The 21,267-nt window shown below is 40.9% G+C and overlaps 1 protein-coding gene across 5 annotated transcripts in view; it reads left to right on the top strand.

Annotated features, from left to right (window-relative positions):
• FOXN3 (forkhead box N3) overlaps positions 1-21,267 on the top strand; it is a 368,264-nt gene that overhangs the window by 230,979 nt on the left and 116,018 nt on the right. For all 5 annotated transcript variants that reach the window (XM_029058903.2, XM_029058902.2, XM_029058898.2 and 2 more), the window contains one exon: positions 20,481-20,545. In XM_029058903.2, the coding sequence (XP_028914736.1) occupies positions 20,481-20,545 (65 nt within the window). The remainder of the gene's footprint in view (positions 1-20,480; positions 20,546-21,267) is intronic.

Here is a 21,267-nt window from a genome sequence, read left to right as displayed (position 1 = left end):
CGTCCAATGTTCAGATTGGCTGTGCCTCCAAACAGCTTGGCCCATGTTTATTGCTGAATTCCACAACAACCAGTATTTGAGTCCTACAGTAGTTAAGCCCTATGCAGCTAGACTGCTGGGGATAGTTAATGAATGATGACAGGCAAACTAAGCATCTACTTTTGATGAGCAATAGTGGGCAGGGAAAAAAAATTCACAAAATACACTAAAAGTATATTTACTCAAAGTGAGCAACTTTTGCTGCTAGGGAAAAATCTGACCAAGAGACTTGCCATGCTTCATTGTGACAGAGAGAGGTCAGGGAGCTCATCTTGAGCAAAAGCCCCATAGAAATTAGATGGCAGAGAAGGTGGTTCATAACCATATGACACGAAAGTGGTGGCCAAAGCTGTGTTTGTATATCTGAGAAGCAGCATGGCCTAAAGGAAAGAGCATGGGCCTGGGAGTCAGAAGGACCTGGGTTCTAATTCCAGCTCCACCACTTATGACCTTGGGCAAGTCACCTCATTTCTCTGGATCTCAGTTATCTCATCTATAAAATGGGGATTAAGACTATGAGTTTCATGTGGAACAGGGACTGTTTCCAACCTGGTTTGCTTGTATCTACACCAGCACTCAGTAGAGTTCCTGGCACACAGTGCTTAACAAATACCATCATTATTATTATTAATATTGTTATTATATGGGCAACAACACTGTTATCGATGAGGTTGCTCAACACAAAATACAAAAGGTGTGGGAGTATGTGGGTTGGGGGATGTGTGTAGTAGAAGGCAAGGTGATGGAAGAGCAGAGCAGTAATTAACCATTTCACAAGAAAGGGGGATTCAGTATCTAGCTAGCTGGAAAGGGTCTTTTGTTTGTCAAGTATTCTGCCAAGTAGTCACAAAATGGTGTTTGAAAGTGAATTCTTTGCCACTCTCCTTTTATGAATGTGTGGAAGTTGGGCAAAAGGCACCTTAAGAAAAATGCCAGTCTCAAAAGTAGAATTGAAGACAGGTGCTTTAAAAGTAAGCATTTCAAAATTTGTCCTAATGCCTCTTATATGTTCAGCAGATCATCTAGCTCAGGGGTGAGCAAATTTCAGGAACCAAAGAGCCAGAACCAAAAGAATGATATGTGTGAAAGTTGCAGGTTAAAATGAAGATAATGGCAAGTAGGCGTTGCCGGCAGGAGGTGGTAGGCTGTGGGGAAATGCAGGTGTACCCAAGGGAGGGCATGGTGATGGAAAGCTGGGGCAGTGACAAGCACCCCTCCTCTCAGAGGAGCATGGTCTAGTGGATAGAGCATGAGCCAGGGAGTCAGAAGGACCTGGGTTCTAATTCTGACTGCCATTTGCCTGCTGAATGACCTTGGGCAAGTCATTTAACTTCTGTGTGCCTCAGCCACCTCATCTGTACAATGGAGATTAAGACTGTGAGCCCCATGTGGGACATGGACTGTGTCCAACCTGATGAGCTTGTATCTACCCCAGTGCTTAATACAGTACCTGGCTCATAGTAAATGCTTAACAAATTCCATTAAAATATGTTTTTTAAAAGCCAGGTCCATCTGGGAAGGGGAGCACCTCTGCCATCAAAAGGACTGTAGGAGTGACTCACTGCAGTCCACCATGGCAGCAGCTCAATAAGTAATAAACCACATGCTGTACAGCAAGGGAAAAAGATCCACATGTGGCTCATGAGCTGCAGTTTGGTCACATCTGGATTCTTCAGAAAAGATTACGTTCATTAATCCTAATGATGATGGAAGGCTGCATTTGTGTTAAGTGTTTCAAGGTGGGGGGAGGGGCAGAGTGCACAGAAGTAAAATGTGGACTCCTCATCAGAGAAGAAGTTGAATGTGTCCAAGGACTAATGAACTGAAGAAATCTGAGCTTTTCTCTTCCTCTCAAATAATGATGTAATTTGTGTTCCAGCCATCTTTAGCTCAGAAGAGGGGAAGTCAGTTGACCTCTTTAGAGTTTAAGGCCAGCCCTGGTAAATAGTCTCTTTACCAGCAAAATAACTAGCATTCCTGAGGTTCCTAATGTAGTATTCTAATGGAAATAAGAAAATCAGTTTCCAGAAGTCATAGCATGAACACTGGGCAGAGTTAGATGAGGGAGGAGGAAGATATGTTTATGAGGATAGACTTCATCGATTTTAGAATGTGGAAAGCTGAAGAAACGCTTCATTTAACAATATTGCCCATCTTTTCCCCTTCAGTTTATCATGGCTTCCCAGCAGGGCCCCCATAATCCTCCTTCCCGATCACTTGACAGAAACTTACTAGAGAAAGGAGAACTCAACCAGGAAGTTCCCCGCACTACTTGTTGCTCTCTTAGATGTTAAAATGTTTTCCTTTTGGAAGCCCTGCTTGTCAGTGGGAATATAATGACCAAAAGGATCTGGTTTGAGAAAGGATCTGGTTTGAGAAACTGCTATAGAAAAGTCTTGGCTGACTCCCCCTCTAGTTATTCCTAGCTATTTTGGGTAGGGATCTGGAGTAAACTGTAAGAGGCACCTTAAAAGCTCTGAATTCCAAATTGCTTTTCCCAGTGTCTGTGTCACCACTTAGTGTGGCTTGGGCTGGGACAACTGCTAGGGAATTACTGGGTGGGTGCGAGGTGGAGAGGGCAGAGTGCTGATGGAAAGCAAGAACTCTGTATAAAGAGGCCTCCTTCACATAGGAAGTAAACCCAAGTGGCCATTTCTCCAGGGGGTCTCTGGCCCCTCAGTTGCTCCAGAGCTGTTGCGTTCCCATCCCAGGCTATAGAAAACTTGATGAATGGACACTCTTTGACTAGATGGACTTCAGAAGTTACTAAGTTCCTAGTGCTTCACTGGACCCATTATGAAATCAGAAGTGACATCCTGGAGCAGTGGGCATGATTTTGACCTAGGTTAAAGCAGGTCACTGTGTCACAAGAGCATAAGATTGTTTCCTGAGTGCAGAGAAATGTATGTCTGGTGTGACCGAGACTGGACCCAGGTGGATTAAAATAAGTGGTCTGAGTGTCCAAATGGCCTCTCTCCGAGTGCTCCGACTCCCACTTAATCAGGTCACCAGTTCAAGTGTCATTTCGGAGCATGATAAGGCAGCAGTGAAATTCTAGAGTGTCATTGCAGGGAACTGTCTGAAGCAAAAAGCACAGTGAGTTTCCATCTGGGCAATCAGATCCAAATTTTTTTTTAAATAGTATTTGTTAAGCAGTTAACTCTGTGCCCAGCATTGTACTAAGTGCAGGGGTGGATACAAAATAATCAGCAGGACATAATCCATGCCCAGTGTGGGGCTCACGGTCATAATCACCATTTTACAGATGAGGTAACTGAAGCACAGAGAAGTTAATTGATTTGCCCAAGAACACACAGCAGACAAATGGCAGATCTAGGATTAGAACCCAGGTCCTCTAACTCGCTCCATTAGGCCATGCTGCTTCTCTCTAAATTTACCGTACATTTTCACAGTGGCATTTTCCTTAATTTGTCTAAAGACTCAGTGTGGGTATGTTGAGATGAGGAATCTTGTGGAAGGCTTACAAATTTTAATGGAAACATTTGGGTGTAAATAGATCTTTTAAAAAGATGGAAAAATGGGGAAGTAGGAGGAAGGAGTGGAATATGACCTTTTATCTAAGTGCTGGGATCCAGTTTCATACTTTAATTCTTAAGGTACAAGTGATACAGGCTGTCCTTGACTTAAGACCTAGGGCCCTCAAAACATTTCTCAATTTACATCCTGTTTCAGCTTTACAAAACATTGGGTTTGACTTTACAACACTAGCCTCCCTTATGGCACTTGGAGGCCAGAGCTTATTGTGGTGGGAACTGAGAGGAAATGGCAAAACAAATTTCAAAGCTATGAAAGGGAGGAAATGGAAAAACATTTTAAGGAGAGCAGAGAGGCAGAGTTTGAGAAACCAAGGAGCAGGAAGGGTAGTAGAGGAATGACCTAATTGCCTAATGTTGTCACCATCAACACATCCATTTTACTTAAAAGTTGACTACCTGTACATGGAACTTCTGACTCAGTGTAAATACATTTATATAGGGAAGCAAGGTGTACTAGTGAAAACAGCACTGGCCCGCGAGTCAGAGAACTTGGGTTCTAATCCCAGCTCTGCCTTTTTTCTGCTGTATGACCTTGGACAAGTCCCTTAACTTCTCTGTGCCTCAGTTCTCTCACCTATTTGCCATGTGGGAAGGGGACTGTGTTTGACCTGTTTATCTTGTCTACCCCAGCGCTTAGTATAGTTCTTGACAGATACCAAGTGCTTATCAAGTAACAATGTTATTATTTTTGTTATGTTACTCAGAATTGAGGACACAATTCTAGATGATTTCTGTAAGAATGGAGTATCCAACCTTGGTTCAGAAATCAGGCCTTCATTTGTAACATTGCTCCTTTGTGAAAATTGGTTTGACTTACACAGGTCTGTGATAGTAACTGTTCAAAAGTCTGAGGGCTGCCTATACATTTTGATAGGGATAGCGAAAAAATGTTAAAAGGGGCAAGAGAACTGTACTCTGTTGCCTACTTAAAGGGTGTTGTCCCTAGCTCAAGCTTTCTTTCTTTAAAAACTGCCCTGCTCTTTCACTTGCCATTTTATGTGGCTGTTTCACCTGCAAGCCCTTTGAAAAATCCCCAAGTGCAGTAGACATCAGGAAAATATGTGTTAAATCTCCAAACTCAATAGGCATCAGGTAAATATGTGTCATGATGTCTTAGTCAAGTACCTTACTCATCTCAAGGGAATCTCTAGTTTGTGATTTGTTACTCAGTGTGGGATGGAGAGATGTCTGCTGGCATCACCGTCACTCAAACAAATGTAGCCACAATAAAGGGGATATGCAGCCTAGGGTTACCTTGATTTTGCTGTTTGAGAACAACTTCCTACCCTGCATGACTTGAAGAGATAAAAGAGTCAGTGTACACCTAGTGCACCCACTAAACCCCATTTTATTATGTTGTTTGGTTTTCCTGTTTATTTGATTGTGTCTAGTGAAGAGTGAGCAGAAGAGTCAGGGAGAACGCTGATCTAGGATAGCTTCACAGAGGGTTGTCCAGTGGGTAGAACTGGGATCCCCATGGCTAGATCTCTCTCTAGCTTTCCTGTACCCCTCCCCCCAATTTCTCAGGGTCCAATTCACTCTGACACCTCCTCCCCTCTGTGGTTCCTATCAATTGGCATGGCTCTCTTTCCCCGCCCTCCCCCCCACAAGCCAACCCCATTCCCTTGAACCGCTTCCACCTCTTCCACTCTCCTAGCCCATCTGTTTTAACGTCCACCGCCCCCTGTAGACTGTAAGCGCTTTATGGGGAGAGATCACATCTACCAAATTAAATGTTGTACTTTCCCAAGCACTTAGTACAGTGCCATGCACACCATAAGTGCTCAATAAATACCATTGATTGACTATTTGCTCAGGTGCCTGAAAACAGAGGGTTATTTTTTCTTACAAAAAAAGGAAATTAGTGAGAGAAAATGCTTAAGGAAATACCAGGCAGTGAGTGTTGTTCTGTCAATTGGCTGTCACATGTGCTTCCACTGCTGCCTCTGGCCTGGAATGCCCTCCCTCCTCATATCCAACAGACAATTACTCTTTCCCTTCAAAGCCTTATTGAAAGCATATCTTCTCCAAGAGGCCTTCCCTGACTAAACCCTCCTTTCCTACTCTCCTACTCCCTTCTGCATCGCCCTGACCTGCTGCCTTTATTCATCCACCCCCCTCCCCCTCACAGGCCCACAGCACTTACGTTCATATATGTAATTTATTTATATTAATGTTTGTCTCCCTCTTAGACTGTAAGCTCATTGGGGGCAGGACATTGTTTATTGTTCTATTGTACTCTTCCAAGTGCTTAGTACAGTGCTCTGCACATAGTAAGTGCTTAATAAATGTGATTGAATGAATGAATGAATGGAAACACTGCCCTGGAAGGGATGGAAAGTCAGCCATGTTCTTGGGTTTTTTCAGCAGATACCTGTGTCCCAGCACTGCCTTACAGTCATATGGGCTCAGTGTAACTTCCAAACCTCACAGCTGAAACAAACCCTTTGGTGCTGAAGTCATCACTTTTGGGATTAGTCAGTCTGGTGGTGGTTTGGGGTGCAAAACTACTTACCAGAATGAAGTTCGGGGATTTGACTCTCAACCTTGGTCCCAGGCTCCTTCCCTAGCCAATTTGTTCTGGACCTGCCTCTTGTGTGAGAGGGGAAGGGCACTTTTTCCTCGCTCAGTGCTAGAGACAAATGGCTCTAGAATTTGACTACCTTTCTTATTGCCTTCACTTTTCTTAGGGCTAGGGAGAAGCTGTAAATCCATATTTACCTGCTGGTTTCAGAGGAGCAGGTCAGCAGTTTGGAGAGATGAGGCAGTGTTCCAACTTCCCAAAGGACCAGAGGTTTGAGCCCCTAACCCCTGCAGCACTCAGCTGGGGCTCCAAAGTTCATACAAAACTCATTACCTGCAGGCAGGCTCCAACAGGTGCTTGCCTTCATGGAAACAGTTGAAGAATCCATGCAAATCAAAACGTCAATCCCAGCAGCCTGAATTAACCAGCAGGGCCCTGGTTTGATGGTGTTGTGCCAAGACTGGAATAAAAAAGATGGTTTTATATTGTGAATTTTTATACTGTTTTATTCTCCTGCTCTTCCTCCAAGGCAAAATCTTAAGCAATCCAAAAAAACAAACAACCACCCCCCCCCCCAAAAAAAATCAACGAGACCTCTTTCCTCCTTTTCTGAGGCTTCAAAAAAGTTTCAAAATTTTTATGCTGAGTGAACATCCGGGTTTCACAGAATAAAAATGGATGATAGTTTAGCACTTGCTAATGCTGAAAGCCTTGACAGTGGCAGTTTTTCTAGTCTTGGTTGAGGAGAAGGGTGAAAGGATCTGTTACCCTTATATCAAAAGTTGCTGGTCACCATGGTTATGCAATACCATTGCTGAAACCTGATGCAAAACATGTGTCCCTGAAGCATAAACAGAAGTTTGTCTGCCAATGAGCTTCAAGAAAGTCCTGTGGAAATGGTAAATGGAGAACCCAAGGGATCGTAGAGCAGAGGCAGAGAGGCCTTCTTTGGATGTTTTCAGTCTTTAATGAAATCTTTCCAAGTATGAATTTGGCACAGCCGTTTTGTTATAGAGTTCATTGAGCATATGCGTGTACTATAATAAACACACATTTATAAGTAGCAGCACCAGTCTCATATCGTATGTTGTTTAGTTTAGGAGGTGATTTAAACATGAAAAAGAATTGGTACAACACATCCCACAGCCCTAAATTATAAGTCCGTGTTTGTTTTGAAAAATAAAATGGTAATTGTTAGAAAGTGATATGAATTTAAGTGGACCTGTCTGACAGACATAAGAATTTAAGAAAAGTTTTCAGCTGATAGAAGAGTAATTAACTGATGTTTTGGAAGCAATTGGTCTTCCCAAGTCTCAGGATTAAATGGAATGTAAATGTTCTATAGTATACTACATATTTCAAAAAAATTTTGAACTACTTTGCACATGCTTTGGACTAATAGCCTTTTCGAAGAACATGCACACTTTGTCCTGGAGGTTTGCATTAAGCGCCTCTTCTAAAGCTTTGTTTTTTCATGGAGAAATAGGGACATCTCTCTAGTTCAAGATTTTAAAAGCTAAATTGGTACCTTCTGCTTGAGGGGAGAATTGTGCCTCAACAAGGAAATAGAACCACTTTTCTTATGCAAGAAAAAGAAAGCAAAGCCGTTTTAGGCACCCGTCCCTACTCTGTGGCTTAAAATGTCAATTTAAAATGAAGCAACGGCTGTGGTATTGTATTAGGTGCATGCAGTTTCTGAGAGAGAGGCTGCTCAGCTCAGCAACCACAGCTATGCCGCTGGCTGATTCAGGGCAGCCTTAATGTGCTCTGAAAGAACTCTGGACTAATTCTCTGCTGAAAAGATGCTATGATGTGCAGCTGGGCCAGTTGCTGGTTATGATAGAATAAAAAAACCCAGGATTCCTTTAGCAGGATGGAAAGGCGATGAGGTTGACAGTGAATTGAATAGTTCTATGGCAATTTTTGTGCGATAGAAGTGCACTTTTCCCTTCAGGCGTAGATAGGTGTATGACTGCTCCAGAGCATTCAGTTTCCTTTCTCTCTCACCCCATAGTTCCTTGGTGACTTTCATCAGAAGTCATAGGTAAAAGACTTTCCTATGGAAATGTAAATACTCAGGGCTGTATTTAAGACATGTATTTAGGAAACACCTGAAGGCAAAGGAATTGGAGCAGTTGTTGAAATGTGTAGCTTATTGTCCTCAAAAAGTAGATAGGTTGCGCGACAATAGCAACAAAAGTGAAATGTTTGCCTTGGATTAAAGTCCATTTCAGGCCATCAATTTTTATTATGATCCAGGGGAAAAATCCCTTAATAAACACATAACTTCAAAATATTTGTCGTATTTTATAATTAGCACAGATATAGCAGTGGTTTTTCCTGATTTGAGAGGAAGCATGCTTGGCTGTCTCTAGGCAACAACTAATTGTGATATTAACTGCCAGTGAGCTGTTGGCAGTAACTGTAAATTCTTTTGTCTTGTTAACAAAAATGTGTGTTAAAGGTACAGCAGTATATAAAGTCTGCACTCTTGTTCAAAAAAATAAAGGACTTGTGAGATACATTCTTAAACTAATATAACCTTGATGCACTGCTGAATTTATAGCTGTTTAGATAACCTGTTTGTACTACATTCTTTTTATTCTTTGTCAGCATGTAGTTAAATAATGGTAGTAGAAAGGCCATCGTATACTGATGCTGTATTGTAATGTAGGCATTACTTCTCAAGATGTTCTAGAAAGAGTGTGCAGCTTTTTGTTAAGTTATAGCTAGTTACAGCCAGGGATACGAGAAGGGGCGAGAGAGAGAGAGAGAGAGAGAGAGAGAGAGACAGACAGACAAAATGCTTGGGTACACACATGCACATATTTTGTGGGTATGTATATAAAGCAGAACAAAAAATGATCCAGAGTGAGGAAATGAGTTTTCAGTGACTGTCCACCTGTTTTCAGTATCAATTTCACTTTCCCATTTTGTAGGTGACATTGCTAAGAAGATTAGGAATTATGATAGCCAAAAAAAAAAATGCATAGGATGAAGTAGCCTCCACCACTTGCTAAAGCCTAGGGCTGGCACAATGCAAATATGCAATCTTCTAGACACAATGTCACATAAAACTATTTCTCTTTCACGGGCAAACTTTGCATGACTTGCATTTTTTATTTCTGAAATTGAGGTGCAGAGGACAAAGCAGTTCCTTTAGCTTATGGTAATCCCTTTCATTCAGGAGCCAGGCTTCTATCCTGACTTGCCTCAAACCATGGCCTTATCTGCCTGGGGCCAAACTAAGGAAAGATTGGAAAATGTTCATGGAATCCACCCATGCCTTGGCTTAATGTGAATAATAATGAACCCCTTTAGCCAACCAGCCACAGGGGAAGCTGATACTCATATTTTTCTCTGAGTTCAACTCAGAAGGTTGAGAAGTAAGAAGTTGGTGCTTGATCAGACCAGATATTTGTGCCATTTTTCACTGAGTGAGACTTTGAATTGATCTGGGAGTGTACCCTATTGAAAATATCTCCCTTGGGATTCATTCAGTCGTATTTATTGAGTACTTACTGTGTGCAGAGCCCACAGCTTCTTGCCCCTTACTCGCCATCCAGTCTTTCTGGACCCTGAGGTTTTCTAGGGCAGCTTCAGGTAGGGGCCTGAAGTGGTAGGTAGGAACGCCTGGACATGGTCAACATGTTGCAGTTAGGGTTGCTAGGATCAGCTGAGAAACAGGGTCACTGTTGAGGCCAGCAGTTCTGTTAATTAACCACATTTATGGAGCACCTACTGTTTAATGGTATTTGTTAAGCACTTACTATGTGTCCTACACTTTTTGAAGTCCTGGGGTAGATAGAAGTTAATTAGGTGGGACACAGTCCCTCTCCTGCTTGGGGCTTACAGTCTAAGTAGAAGGGAGGACAGGTATCCCTATTTTACAGTTGAGGAAGCTGAGACCCAGAGAAGTTAAGTGACTTGCTCAAGATCACACAGCAAGCAAGTGGCAGAGCCAGGATACAGAGCACTGTACTAAGCTCTTGGAAGAGTACAAAATAGCAATATAACAAACTCCCTGCTCACAATGAGCTTAATCTAGAGGACGAGCTTAATCTATCAATTAATGGTTTTTGAGTGCTTACTGTGTGCAGAGCACTTTACCAAGCGCTTGGGAGAGGACAGTTCAATAGAGTTGGTAGACACTTTCCTTGCTCAAAACAAGTTTACCCACCCACAGAAGCATCAATTGTCTCCCCTAGTGCAGTAAAAATCTTTGTGCAAAATTAAATATGTCCCAGGAAAATTCCTATGTGCAAAAACTTTTCTAATGAAAAATTTGCTTGCTTTATACAGATCTGTTTCATTTCAGAATATTCTCCAGCCACCACTGGGAGTACACCACTTTGCCTGTCAGCAACACATTGGTGCATGAAAATTCAGAGACCACACATTGTTCCTGCCCCATATAGAGTCCACAAAGCCCAGTAGAGTATTGTGCCTCCAGTGGAAGTGTAGAATAATAATGATTATGCTACTTGTTAAGCCTTACTTATGTACCAAGCACTATTCTAAGTGTTGTACATTGGAGTCAGGGCTCATGAGTTCGAATCCCAGCTCTGCCACTTGTCGGCTGTGTGACTGTGGGTAAGTCACTTAACTTCTCTGTGCCTCAGTTCCCTCATCTGTAAAATGGGGATTAAGACTGTGAGCCCCATGTGGGACAACCTGATTCCCCTATGTCTACCCCAGCGCTTAGAACAGTGCTCGGCACATAGTAAGCGCTTAACAAATACCAACATTATTACATGTTAATTGGATTGGACACAGCCCCTGTTCCACATGGGGCTCACAGGCTAATTACGAGGGAGTAGGATTTAATTCCCATTTTACAGAGGTGGTCACAGAGGCCCAGAGAAGTTAAGGGATGCATCCAAGGCCACGCGACAGACAGGTGGCAGAGCCAAAATTAGAATGGCAGAGATGGAATTAGAACCCAGGTCTTCTGATTCCCAGGCCTATGCTTTTTCCACTAGACCACACTGCTCCATAAAATTGTTAAAGGGATTAATATGATTGTGAGTGGCTCTTTTCCCTTGTGTTTTCCCTGATGTTTTCTCTGACCAGCCTGGTGATTAAGAGGAGGCTTGAGTCTCCGTTGGCCTCTTAGAGACAGTCTCTATTGGTGTGAGGGAAGGGAGCCCTTCTGCTGCTTCTGCTGCTGTTCTTAGTACTTAGGATTCCAGTAATTTAGACTGGGAAGGAAGGGGAAGGATATAGGCCCCGAATATGGAAGGAGAGACAACAGTAACCCAAGCTACTTTCACTGCCCAAGAGTCAAATGTCTTCTGTGGGGTCTAGTGGGCCTTAGTGGGCTAGTCCCAGGAAGAGAGGTAGTGAAAGAAGAACACGAGTCTTAGTTGGAGGCCTCAGATTATGCTGGGAATATGGAAGGAGAGACAACAGTAACCCAAGCTACTTTCACTGCCCAAGAGTCAAATGTCTTCTGTGGGGTCTAGTGGGCCTTAGTGGGCTAGTCCCAGGAAGAGAGGTAGTGAAAGAAGAACACGAGTCTTAGTTGGAGGCCTCAGATTATGCTGGGGCAGGAGTGAGCCTCCTCCTGGGCCAGAGAAATCTGTAGATGCATGAGACCTGATAGAGCACAGGACTGGGAATTAGTAGAAGGGCCTGGGTTCTAATCCTGACTCTGCCACTTGTCTGCTGTGGGACCTTGGGCAAGTTATTGAACTTCTCTGTGCATCAGTTTCCTCACCTGTAAAATGGGGATTAAGACTCTGAACCCCATTTGGGACAAGGACTGTGTCCAACCTGATTAGTTTGTGTCTACCCCAGTGCTTAGAATAGCGCTTGACACATAGTAAACGCTTAACAAATGCCGTTATTATTATGTCTCCTCTCTGGATTATGGCCACATCTGGGCCTAGTTGAGCACTATTCTACTCGGCCATCTTCAGTATCTATTTTCCTGCAGAGCTTGTCTAGAAGCTGTAAGACTTGGAATGCAGGAGAAGGCACGGACTTGCATTGCTAGGTGGTAGAAGCCACGTTATAGGTTGCCGATCAACTGGGAGCAGCTCCAGCTATGCATGGATGGTCTCAAGTCGGCTAGGAGGCGTGTAGGAACATTGTACTCCCACCATCCAAAAAAAATCTTTGGATAATTTTCTACTAAACGATTTGTAACCATTTTGTGCAATGTTGCCACAGAGTGCTAACAGCAAATCCCACTCATTAGGTCGAAACCAAGGCCACAAATCTGAGAGCTTTTAAAAAACCCAAGGTTCTGCTCTTTTTGTTTGTTTTCCACAGACATTCATTTTATCCCATATAGAGTTGGTCAGTAACAAAGCAGGCATTTTTAAATGAGGCAGGTTTGCTTTTTTGGTAAAATACTATGAAATAAACTTTCCAAGTGACAAATTCAGTATAAATATTAACAGCTAATTGCCCAACATTTGGGTTCATGAATTATAGACCCATTCTTGTCTTCAGAAGCCTCTGTTGTGAAAGTTTAGATTTATTCCGGGACTCACACTTTATTTTTAAAGGTGAAGACTAATCAAAACTCTGAAACCAAAATCTTTTCCCAGGAATTTTTTTTTTCTGACATTGTCTGCTCAACAACATTTCTGAACAATTATGGAAATGTAAAATTGAGAAGCAGTGTGGCCTAGTGGAAGGAGTCTGGACCTGGGAGTCAGAGGTCATGGGTTCAAATCCCACCTCTGCCAACTGTTTGTTGTGTGACCTTGGACAAGTAATTTACATTTTCTGTGCCTCAATTTTCTCAATCCCCCCTCCTACTTAGGCAGTGTGTCCCTTGCAGGACAGGGAATGTTTGTCACCTAATTAACTCATATTTGCCCCAGTGCTTAGAACAGTGCTTGACCCATAGTAAGCACTTAACAAGTATCATAAAAAGTATAGAAAATTGCTGGTTTTAATTATAAAAAAATTCAGATATATCCTCTACCATCTCTCAACTCATGAATTGTAGAAAATCTCCATTTTATGAAAGTTGGGGATTAATATGCAGTCTGCTTTTTCATAACAAGTATTTTCAATACACATTTTGGCTAGAAAGCTATTGAGGAATTATGACACATTCTGCTCACAGCGTGTGTCTAAATGCTTTATAGTTTGGTGATAAAGCTGGTTATCACATTTTATACATATACTTTGTCAGAAACAAAGGGTTAATATTTTTTAAGTTTTGTGACTTTGTCAGCTAATCTAATGAACATTAAAACACTAGAAAAATGCATGGTATTTTTAAAAAGTATTATGAATTGTGAATAATAAGCAACTCCATATTGTGGTATAGAATACCTAATACCTTGTTTCCCACCATTTAGAAGTCCCCTTTAGCATTTAGAAATATTTGAAGACTTGCAGAGTTACCAATCTTGGAAAATCCTGCTGTAGTGCTTTAGCATTTGTTTAGGACAGATATATGCACTGAATATTGTGAAAAAGACAAATCTGAAAGGAAGAAGGAGAAGAGGCAAGATTGATCCCCCAAACCTTACACTAAAGGCAGGTAGGGAAATTGTACAAGATTGTAGAATACATCCTCAATTAAAAAAAAATCTGCTATGACATATGTGTTTTGAGTGACAATATAGAAGGTATAGAGCCTCGGTGCACATCATAAGCCTTGATTACATTTTCAGGTCTCAGTGTACCATTCAAAGCAACAAAGACAACTGGTCAAAATGGCATTTGCTCTCCTAATGAGGCACTTTTCTGTGATCATATTTTTTAGTTAAATGATTCAATAAATGATAACATGATTAGCATAATCTGCATTAGGTCCCAAATTCTTGTAACATCAAAGTGGTCTCCCAATTAAAATGGCTTTTGTCATCAAGTCTTCAATTTCAGTGTAATTATCCCTGTGAGGGTACATATCCATATATATTTTAATTGTGGTGAGTAAATGCATTTGCATTTAAAAGGAGTAGTTTTCTTAGAGGCATCATTGAGAGTTGTCATTGTGCTCCTTATATAGAATAGCTCATTTAAATCAGATCCTATTAAACATTAAATGTGGTTAGAGAGTTTACAAATGCAAATAACTGCATATAAATATGCTTTCCCAGATACATGTTTTTTCACATGTTTAGTAAGCAGCATTTGGACAGATATATAAGTGTATAGGATATCAGAGTAATGGGACTGTACTAGCATGTAAAAACTTACAAACATGTAATATTGAAGTGTCAGAAAAATAAAGTAATCAAACTGACTCAGTTGTTTAAATGGAGTCAGCATGTGTTTGTCAGTCATTCAGTGGTATTTATTGAGTGCTTACTGTGTGCAGAGCTCTGTACTAAGTGCTTGGGGAAGTACAATACAATAGAGTAGGTAGACATGATCTCTGCCACAATAAGGTTAAAGACAAGTGGGGAGACAGACACTAAAATAATTACAGATGGATTTGTACATACGTTATGTGGGGCTGGGGAAGGATTGAATATCAATATGCATAATGGGTACAGACCCAAGTGTACAGATCCAAGCGAGGAGTTATCAGGGAAGTCCTCTTAGAGAGGATGAGATTTTTGTAAATCTTTGAAGGTTGGATTAGTGGTGGTCTGTCAGAAATGAAGGGGGAAGGAATTGCAGGCCAGAGGGTGGATGTGGGCAAGGGGTCAGTGGTGCAAAAAATGTGATTGAGTCACAGTGAGTGCGCTGATGCTAAAGGAGCGAAGTGTGCAGGCTGAGTTGTAGCAGGAAATCAGCAAGGTAAGAGGAGGGTGTTAGCTGATTAAGTGCTCTAAAGCTGATGTTAAGGAGTTTCTGTTTGATGCAGACATGGAAGGACAACCAGAGCAGGTTTCTGAGAGGAGACATGTAGACTAAGTATTTTTTAGAAAAAATGATCTGGGCAGCAGGGAAAACAGGGAGGTCAGCAAGAAGGCTGATACAGTAGCAAGCTGGGATATGGTAAGAGCTTGGATAAGTATGATAGGAGTTTGGATAGAGAGGAAGGGGTGGATTTTAGAGGTGGTGTAGATGTAGGTTTTGGTGACAGAGTGAATATTTGGGTAGAATGAGAGATTATTGACTACCTAGAGAAATCGCCTGCCACTATCAGTCATAGTGCTGGGTTACCCAGAAGTCCTATGACATTCCCACTGCACTGTATATAAAACACTGTGGGGGCAGTAGGGGATGCTCTTCTAACATTGCATATCTATCTGGATAGAAGATAGTGTGAGACTGGGGAAAAACTGCACCTATGCAAGCAGTTTTTGTCATAGCAAGAATACTATAACACCCATTTTCCTTAACTTGGGGTTCATCAAGACCTTTATAAGACTGCTGAGTGTATTTGTTGATATGTCTATATATGTGTATTATACATATATATATATGTATATATGTATGTTGATCATAACAATAAATGCACTTCCAAGCATGAGGAATTATTGGGCTTGACTGTGAGAATAAGTAGTTATGATATTTGTTAAGTGGTTACTATTAGTCAGTCATTTTATAGAGCACTTACTGTGTGCCTCTTAGAAGAGATGTGATTTAAATAGAGCTTTGAAGGTGGGGAGAGCGATTGTCAGCTCTGAAGTGGGGGAGGGAGTTCCAGGCTAGAGGCAGGACATGGGAGAAGAATCAGCGGTGTGGTAGATGAGATTGAGGTAGGTTGGTGTTAGTGGAGCAAAGTGAGAGTGTTAGGTTGTTGAAGGAAATCAATGAGGTAAGATAGGAGGGGGAAAGATGATTGAGTGACATAAAGTCAATGGTAAGGAGTTACTATTTGATGCAGAAGTGGATGGGCAACCACTGAAGGTTCTTGAGAAGTGTAAAAACATGGACTGAGCATTTTTGGTGAAAAATGATCTGGGCAATGGACTGGAGTGGGTAGATGCAGGAGAAAGGGAGGTCAACGAGGAGATTGATGCAGTGGTGAAGGCGGTTTAGGGTAAGTGCTTGGATCTACATGGTAAATTGTAGCTGTTTTGATGGTGAGGAATGGGTGGATTTTAGTGATGTTGTTGTGAAGGTATGCCAACAATATTTGATGATGGGTTGAATGAGAGAGATGAGTCAAGGATAATGCCAAGGTTGCAGGCTTATGAGACAGGGAGGATGATGGTGCTGGCTATAGTGATAGGAAAGAGGGAGGATAGGATTTGGGTAAAGCACTGTTCTAAGGGCTAGGGTAGATACAAGATAATCAGATTGGACAACGTGCCTGTCCTACATGGAGATCATAGTCTAAATAGGAGGGAGATTTTTGGAACACCTCCATCTGATCTTCCTCTGCTCATCTATACATACTTGAGCCTGAGAGGTTCCAATGACAGTGCTAAACTCAAACTGTGCTAAATCTTTGGAGGTTCCTTAAAGACAGTGTCAAGTCTTTCTTTAACCTCTCAGTGTAAAATATGTGATGTCAACTATTCTGAACATTAATTTTAATGAAATTTGTGTTTAGCCTAAATTTGAATTAATCAGATATCTAAATTTGGTGATCCTAAAAGACTGTTTACAGTCGATACTCATGGTAGGGAAAAAAGAAGATGGTTTGTTGTGTTTTCCTATATTCCAGGAAGGAACTGAGGAAATGGTTAAGTTTGCAAAGTCACTGACAATTTTGGGCCAATTACCTAAAACTTTAACACGCCTCCAGTGCTTGAGCTACAAGGTAACATATCTTACTTAAGCACTTACCACGGATTTCTCACTGGCATTCTTTTCTGCTTTTTTCTTTTAAAATTTCCTCCCCTTAAATTTAGGTATAGATTACAGCTGGGACTTAGGTTGGTATACAGCAGAGTTGATGATTGTTTTTCTGAGATTCTTCAGTAGTTATAGTAAAAGTTCGATTCATTTCAAGATACAGTGTTGCTCAGTTTTCCAGATTTGATTTGATACATTTGAAGCAAAGCAGTTTTTGGAGTCCTAGCACATCTCCAAAAATCACCTCCAAATTTACTTCCCAGTTCCAAACACTTTATGGTAAATTTTAGACTTCATTAAGGTTAAAGAGAGCGGCCCCTTTTCTCCTCAGATTGAGACTCTCTTGAGTTAGTTTTCATTCAAGGATCTTCCTGAGTCCAAGCAGTAATGAATGACACAAGACCTTCCTACCAAGACTGGAACCACAGAACAGGGTCACTAGATCAAACTGAGGCCAAAGTCTTCCTGGGCCACATATAAATGAATCCTCCATTCTTCAAAATGATGGTACAACTCTTGGCACATAGGAATACTTTAGAGGTAATGTGAGCCCGGTGATCAGGCCGCACTGAAGACAAGTGAGTAGAAGGTCGCTGATGTTCCCCTGGGTGTCCAGCAAAATGCAGTGGACAGCAGCATGCTCGGTGCAATAATTTAGGACAGAAAGTATCTGGTAAACGGATGGAATAGGATTCTAATTCAGCCTCATATTTTCTAATGACTAGCAGATTCAGAGCAGATTCTATTGACTAGCTGGGATTAATGTTCTGAAATTGCAGTTTCTGAACTTTCCCTCTGGCAGATTGAGTCTTCTTGAACAGTCGATAACTTTTCAGGTTTTATGCCTCCCGATATATAAATGTGTGTAATGTATAGATGGGGGAGGGTTCAGTTTGTTAAAGAGCAAATCACTGAGATACGCCCTTTTCTCCTAAAATGAAAGGTCACGTTCTTGAACAAATTAGCATACACTCTTGCTGTAATACTTGCTAGTTCTGACCCTGAGCACATGCATAAAAATCATTTTTTCTGACACTGCGAAACTCTATATCTAGACAGGCTCAGCTTGTGATATCAGATATGACAGCCAGAGGCAGAAGAGAATAATCCTTAGTAGCAATAACAACATCAAATATAATTATGAGTAATATTTTTGCATCAAACAAAAACTCTTTACCTTTGACACTAAGGCACTCAATTATCTACCCCCCTCCAACTTTACCTTACTCATCTCCTACTGCACCCCTATCTGCTCGCTCCTCGTTTCTTCTAAAGTCAACCTACTCACTATACCTCTCTCTCTTCTTTCTTGTCACCAGCCTCTTGCCCATGTGCTTCCCTTTGCCTGGAATTCCCTCCCCTTTCATATCAATCCATCAGTCATATTTATTGAGTGCTTATTGTGTGCAGAGCACAATGAGTACAGTGTAACAGAGTTAATAGGCACATTCCCCACAGTCTGTCATGTCTGGCAGACCATCAGCCTCCCCATCTTCAAAGCACTTCTAAAACTATATTTCTTCCAAGAGGCCTTCCCTGACTAGTCCCTCACTTCCAGGTCTAATCCCTCCCTTCTGCATCACCTGTGTATTTGGATCTGTTCCCCTGAAGCATGGATATTCACCTCTCCCCCAGCCTCAAAGCACTTACATACCTATCCATCTGTAATTCATTTTGTCTGTCTCCCTATCCACTCTGTAAGCTCCTTATGAACATGGACCATGTCTACCAACTGTATTATATTGTATTCTCCCAAACACTTAGTGTAGTTCTCTGCACACTGTAAATGCTCAGTAAATACCATGGACTTATTCATTCATTCACTTGTATTTATTGAGTGCAAACTGTGTGCAAAGCACTTTACTAAGTGCTTGGAAGAGTACAGTCTAACAATAAACAGACAAATTCCCTGCCCTCACGAGCTTACGTGTTGTCAGACAAATACACTGTTTCAGAATTGAGTGTACTAGTTCCATCAATATACACTGCATTTTCTAGCAGTGGCAAGTATCTCTAACTGCACATTCCACTCACAGTGCTGCTCTGCATGTTTTTTTAGACAGATAGAGATAACCAAGACTACAAAGCCTTGAAAAGTTAGAGAGTGACCACTTCATTGATCGGAAAGTAAACTACAATTCATTGTAGATAATATCTATTTACCATTAAGAAAATTTGGCTAGGTTTTCTTTTCTCCCTGGTCGAACTTGTCTTTTTGCTGTATTTTGATAGCAATGACATCGATTCTGTAGTGAATTGTGTATCTCTGTGCTACAGCTTTTCTTTAAATAATCATGAAAGGTCTGCTTTTGGTACAGAAATTGTATAGGAGATACCTACTTTATATGTTCAGGATTTTGTCTACTTCTTAATGTGCTATTTCATGAAAATACCTGAAAAATATTTCAAGGGTGAGTCTCTACGTTATGTCAAGTACAACAGCTCAGGAATGTCCATCGGTGAGTTGAGAATATTTTTCATCTACTTTGGCAGAAATGCTTAGTTCCGGTTGAAGTAGAGTTTTTTTTGTGTGCATTTTTTCCATTTAAATTCTTAATTGGAGTGTTTTAACTATTCAGCTAGGGAACTCATGTTTTCCAAAAGAGAAGAAATGTCAGAAAGAACTTGCTTACCCTTTGCAATTGTTAAACAATTCTCTTACAAACTTCTTTCTTGTAACTTTTTAAAGCCTACAAACTGGACCGTTTATTGCAAAAATATTCTTGATGACTGATAATGCATTACTCCACATTATTTGTCTCTCACCTTTTAAATCAAATTTATTTTTACTCTGATTCAAGATTGCTGTAACAGGTGCTTTGGTCAAGTGCTTTCTGAGTTGAATATAAATCAATACTTGATTAAGAATAACCTATGTATCTGAAGAAAATTTACCATGATTTACTTGGATGTAAATAATTTTGTTATTCACTAGATAACTGAACAATAGTGTAAAGTGCTACATGGTGATTGCAGTGAGGATTTTTGTGAAATAGTTATTTTCATGATTTCTCCTGCTTTTACTAGAAGGGGTGGGGACACAGTTGCACAATATTTTATAGGAGACAGAATATAAATCTGTTAACCAACCAATTGGAAAATGAGCAATGACCAAAGGTGAGAGAGACAGTATCCCCATTCCGTCTAAAATGCAGGTTTTCCTTTATGCCAAACTTGAATGAAGAAAAACTAGCACTGTAGTACACATGGTGAACAACACTAAATATAAACCCATTTGTGTGTGTGCCCAAAAGCCATTTCTTCCAACACTGCAGCATCCTGTATCCAAACAGATTTGTGTCGTTAAATGAACATTCCATAATTTTCTAACGCAGTTCAGTCCCAAATGCATCATGAAAACATGCTTTCTGGCAGAACTGGATGCATTTTAAAGTCAAAGCTCCAGGAATAGGAAAGAGTACAAAATAGGCAATTTTTTTTTTTAAAAATGGGAACTGCACAATTACATCTATAGCTTACATTCATGAGAGAAAGTTTTAGTAAAGATCATTTAAGCCTCTTTAAAGGATGCACATTTCTCCTGAGGTATTAGCAATTTGCAGGAAATATTTTTTATACCTGATTTAGTGGGCTTATTGCAGTCAGGGGCTTTTATAGTGCATAGTAACAGCAGTGCTAGGTAACTGAATGTGAGTGAGATTTAATTTACTTATATTTCTTATTCCTTTTAGTACATCAGGTCCACCCATTTGGCCAGGAAGTACCTTTTTCAAGAGAAATGGAGCCCTTCTTCAAGGTAGGTCTTTGGGATACCACTTTTTCCTAGTAAATTAATATCACTAAAGACTAGACAGCTAATGTTTTAGAAGATGGCTTACTCCTAAAAACTTTTAATTTTGCTGGTTGGATTAATTTGCTGTTTTGTTTGTTGCCTCCCTTTACAGTGGTTTGTAAATGATGATTGATTACAGAAAGTGATTGTAGAAAAAATTGAGTTTGTTGTCCTGCCTCAGGCTGTTGCTTCACTGGCTATTAAATCCAGGAATGTTATTCTGTCTTGGTGAAATCAAGAGTTTTCATCATTAATGGTATCTGAATGGTAATAGAAATTGTTGATTGGCCAACTTGCTGAAGATGCCTTTTTCCTTTATTCCAAATGCTTTCTGTGTCTTTTGTTGGATGATGTTCTGATATAGGTCTTGGGGTGGCCCCAAACATATTCGTGGCTAGGGAAGAGTTGACATATTAGGAAGTTGAATATCGGAAAGCTTCTCTAAACTTCTCGTAATTTTTTTGGTTACGTGTCAGAGATTTGGGTTGAAGGGTTGAGTGTCAATAGATAGATTTTGATTTTTCAAAGTTTTGAGGGCGGCAGAGAGGGTAAAGTGATGGCTTTCCAAGAACTTTGGTTGGTCTTGCTGCTCCCTATCCTTCTTTCCATGTAATGCGTGCCCTCTAATGCCTTTGAAGAGGTCACTTGTATAGAAAGTTGAGTAAATGTTCAGAAATGCCTACTTG

Source organism: Ornithorhynchus anatinus, chromosome 1 (assembly GCF_004115215.2).
Source record: "Ornithorhynchus anatinus isolate Pmale09 chromosome 1, mOrnAna1.pri.v4, whole genome shotgun sequence".
NCBI classification, from domain to species: Eukaryota; Metazoa; Chordata; class Mammalia; order Monotremata; family Ornithorhynchidae; genus Ornithorhynchus; species Ornithorhynchus anatinus.
Note: the sequence above shows the minus strand (reverse complement) of the source record. Positions and strands in the feature narration are given on the sequence as shown.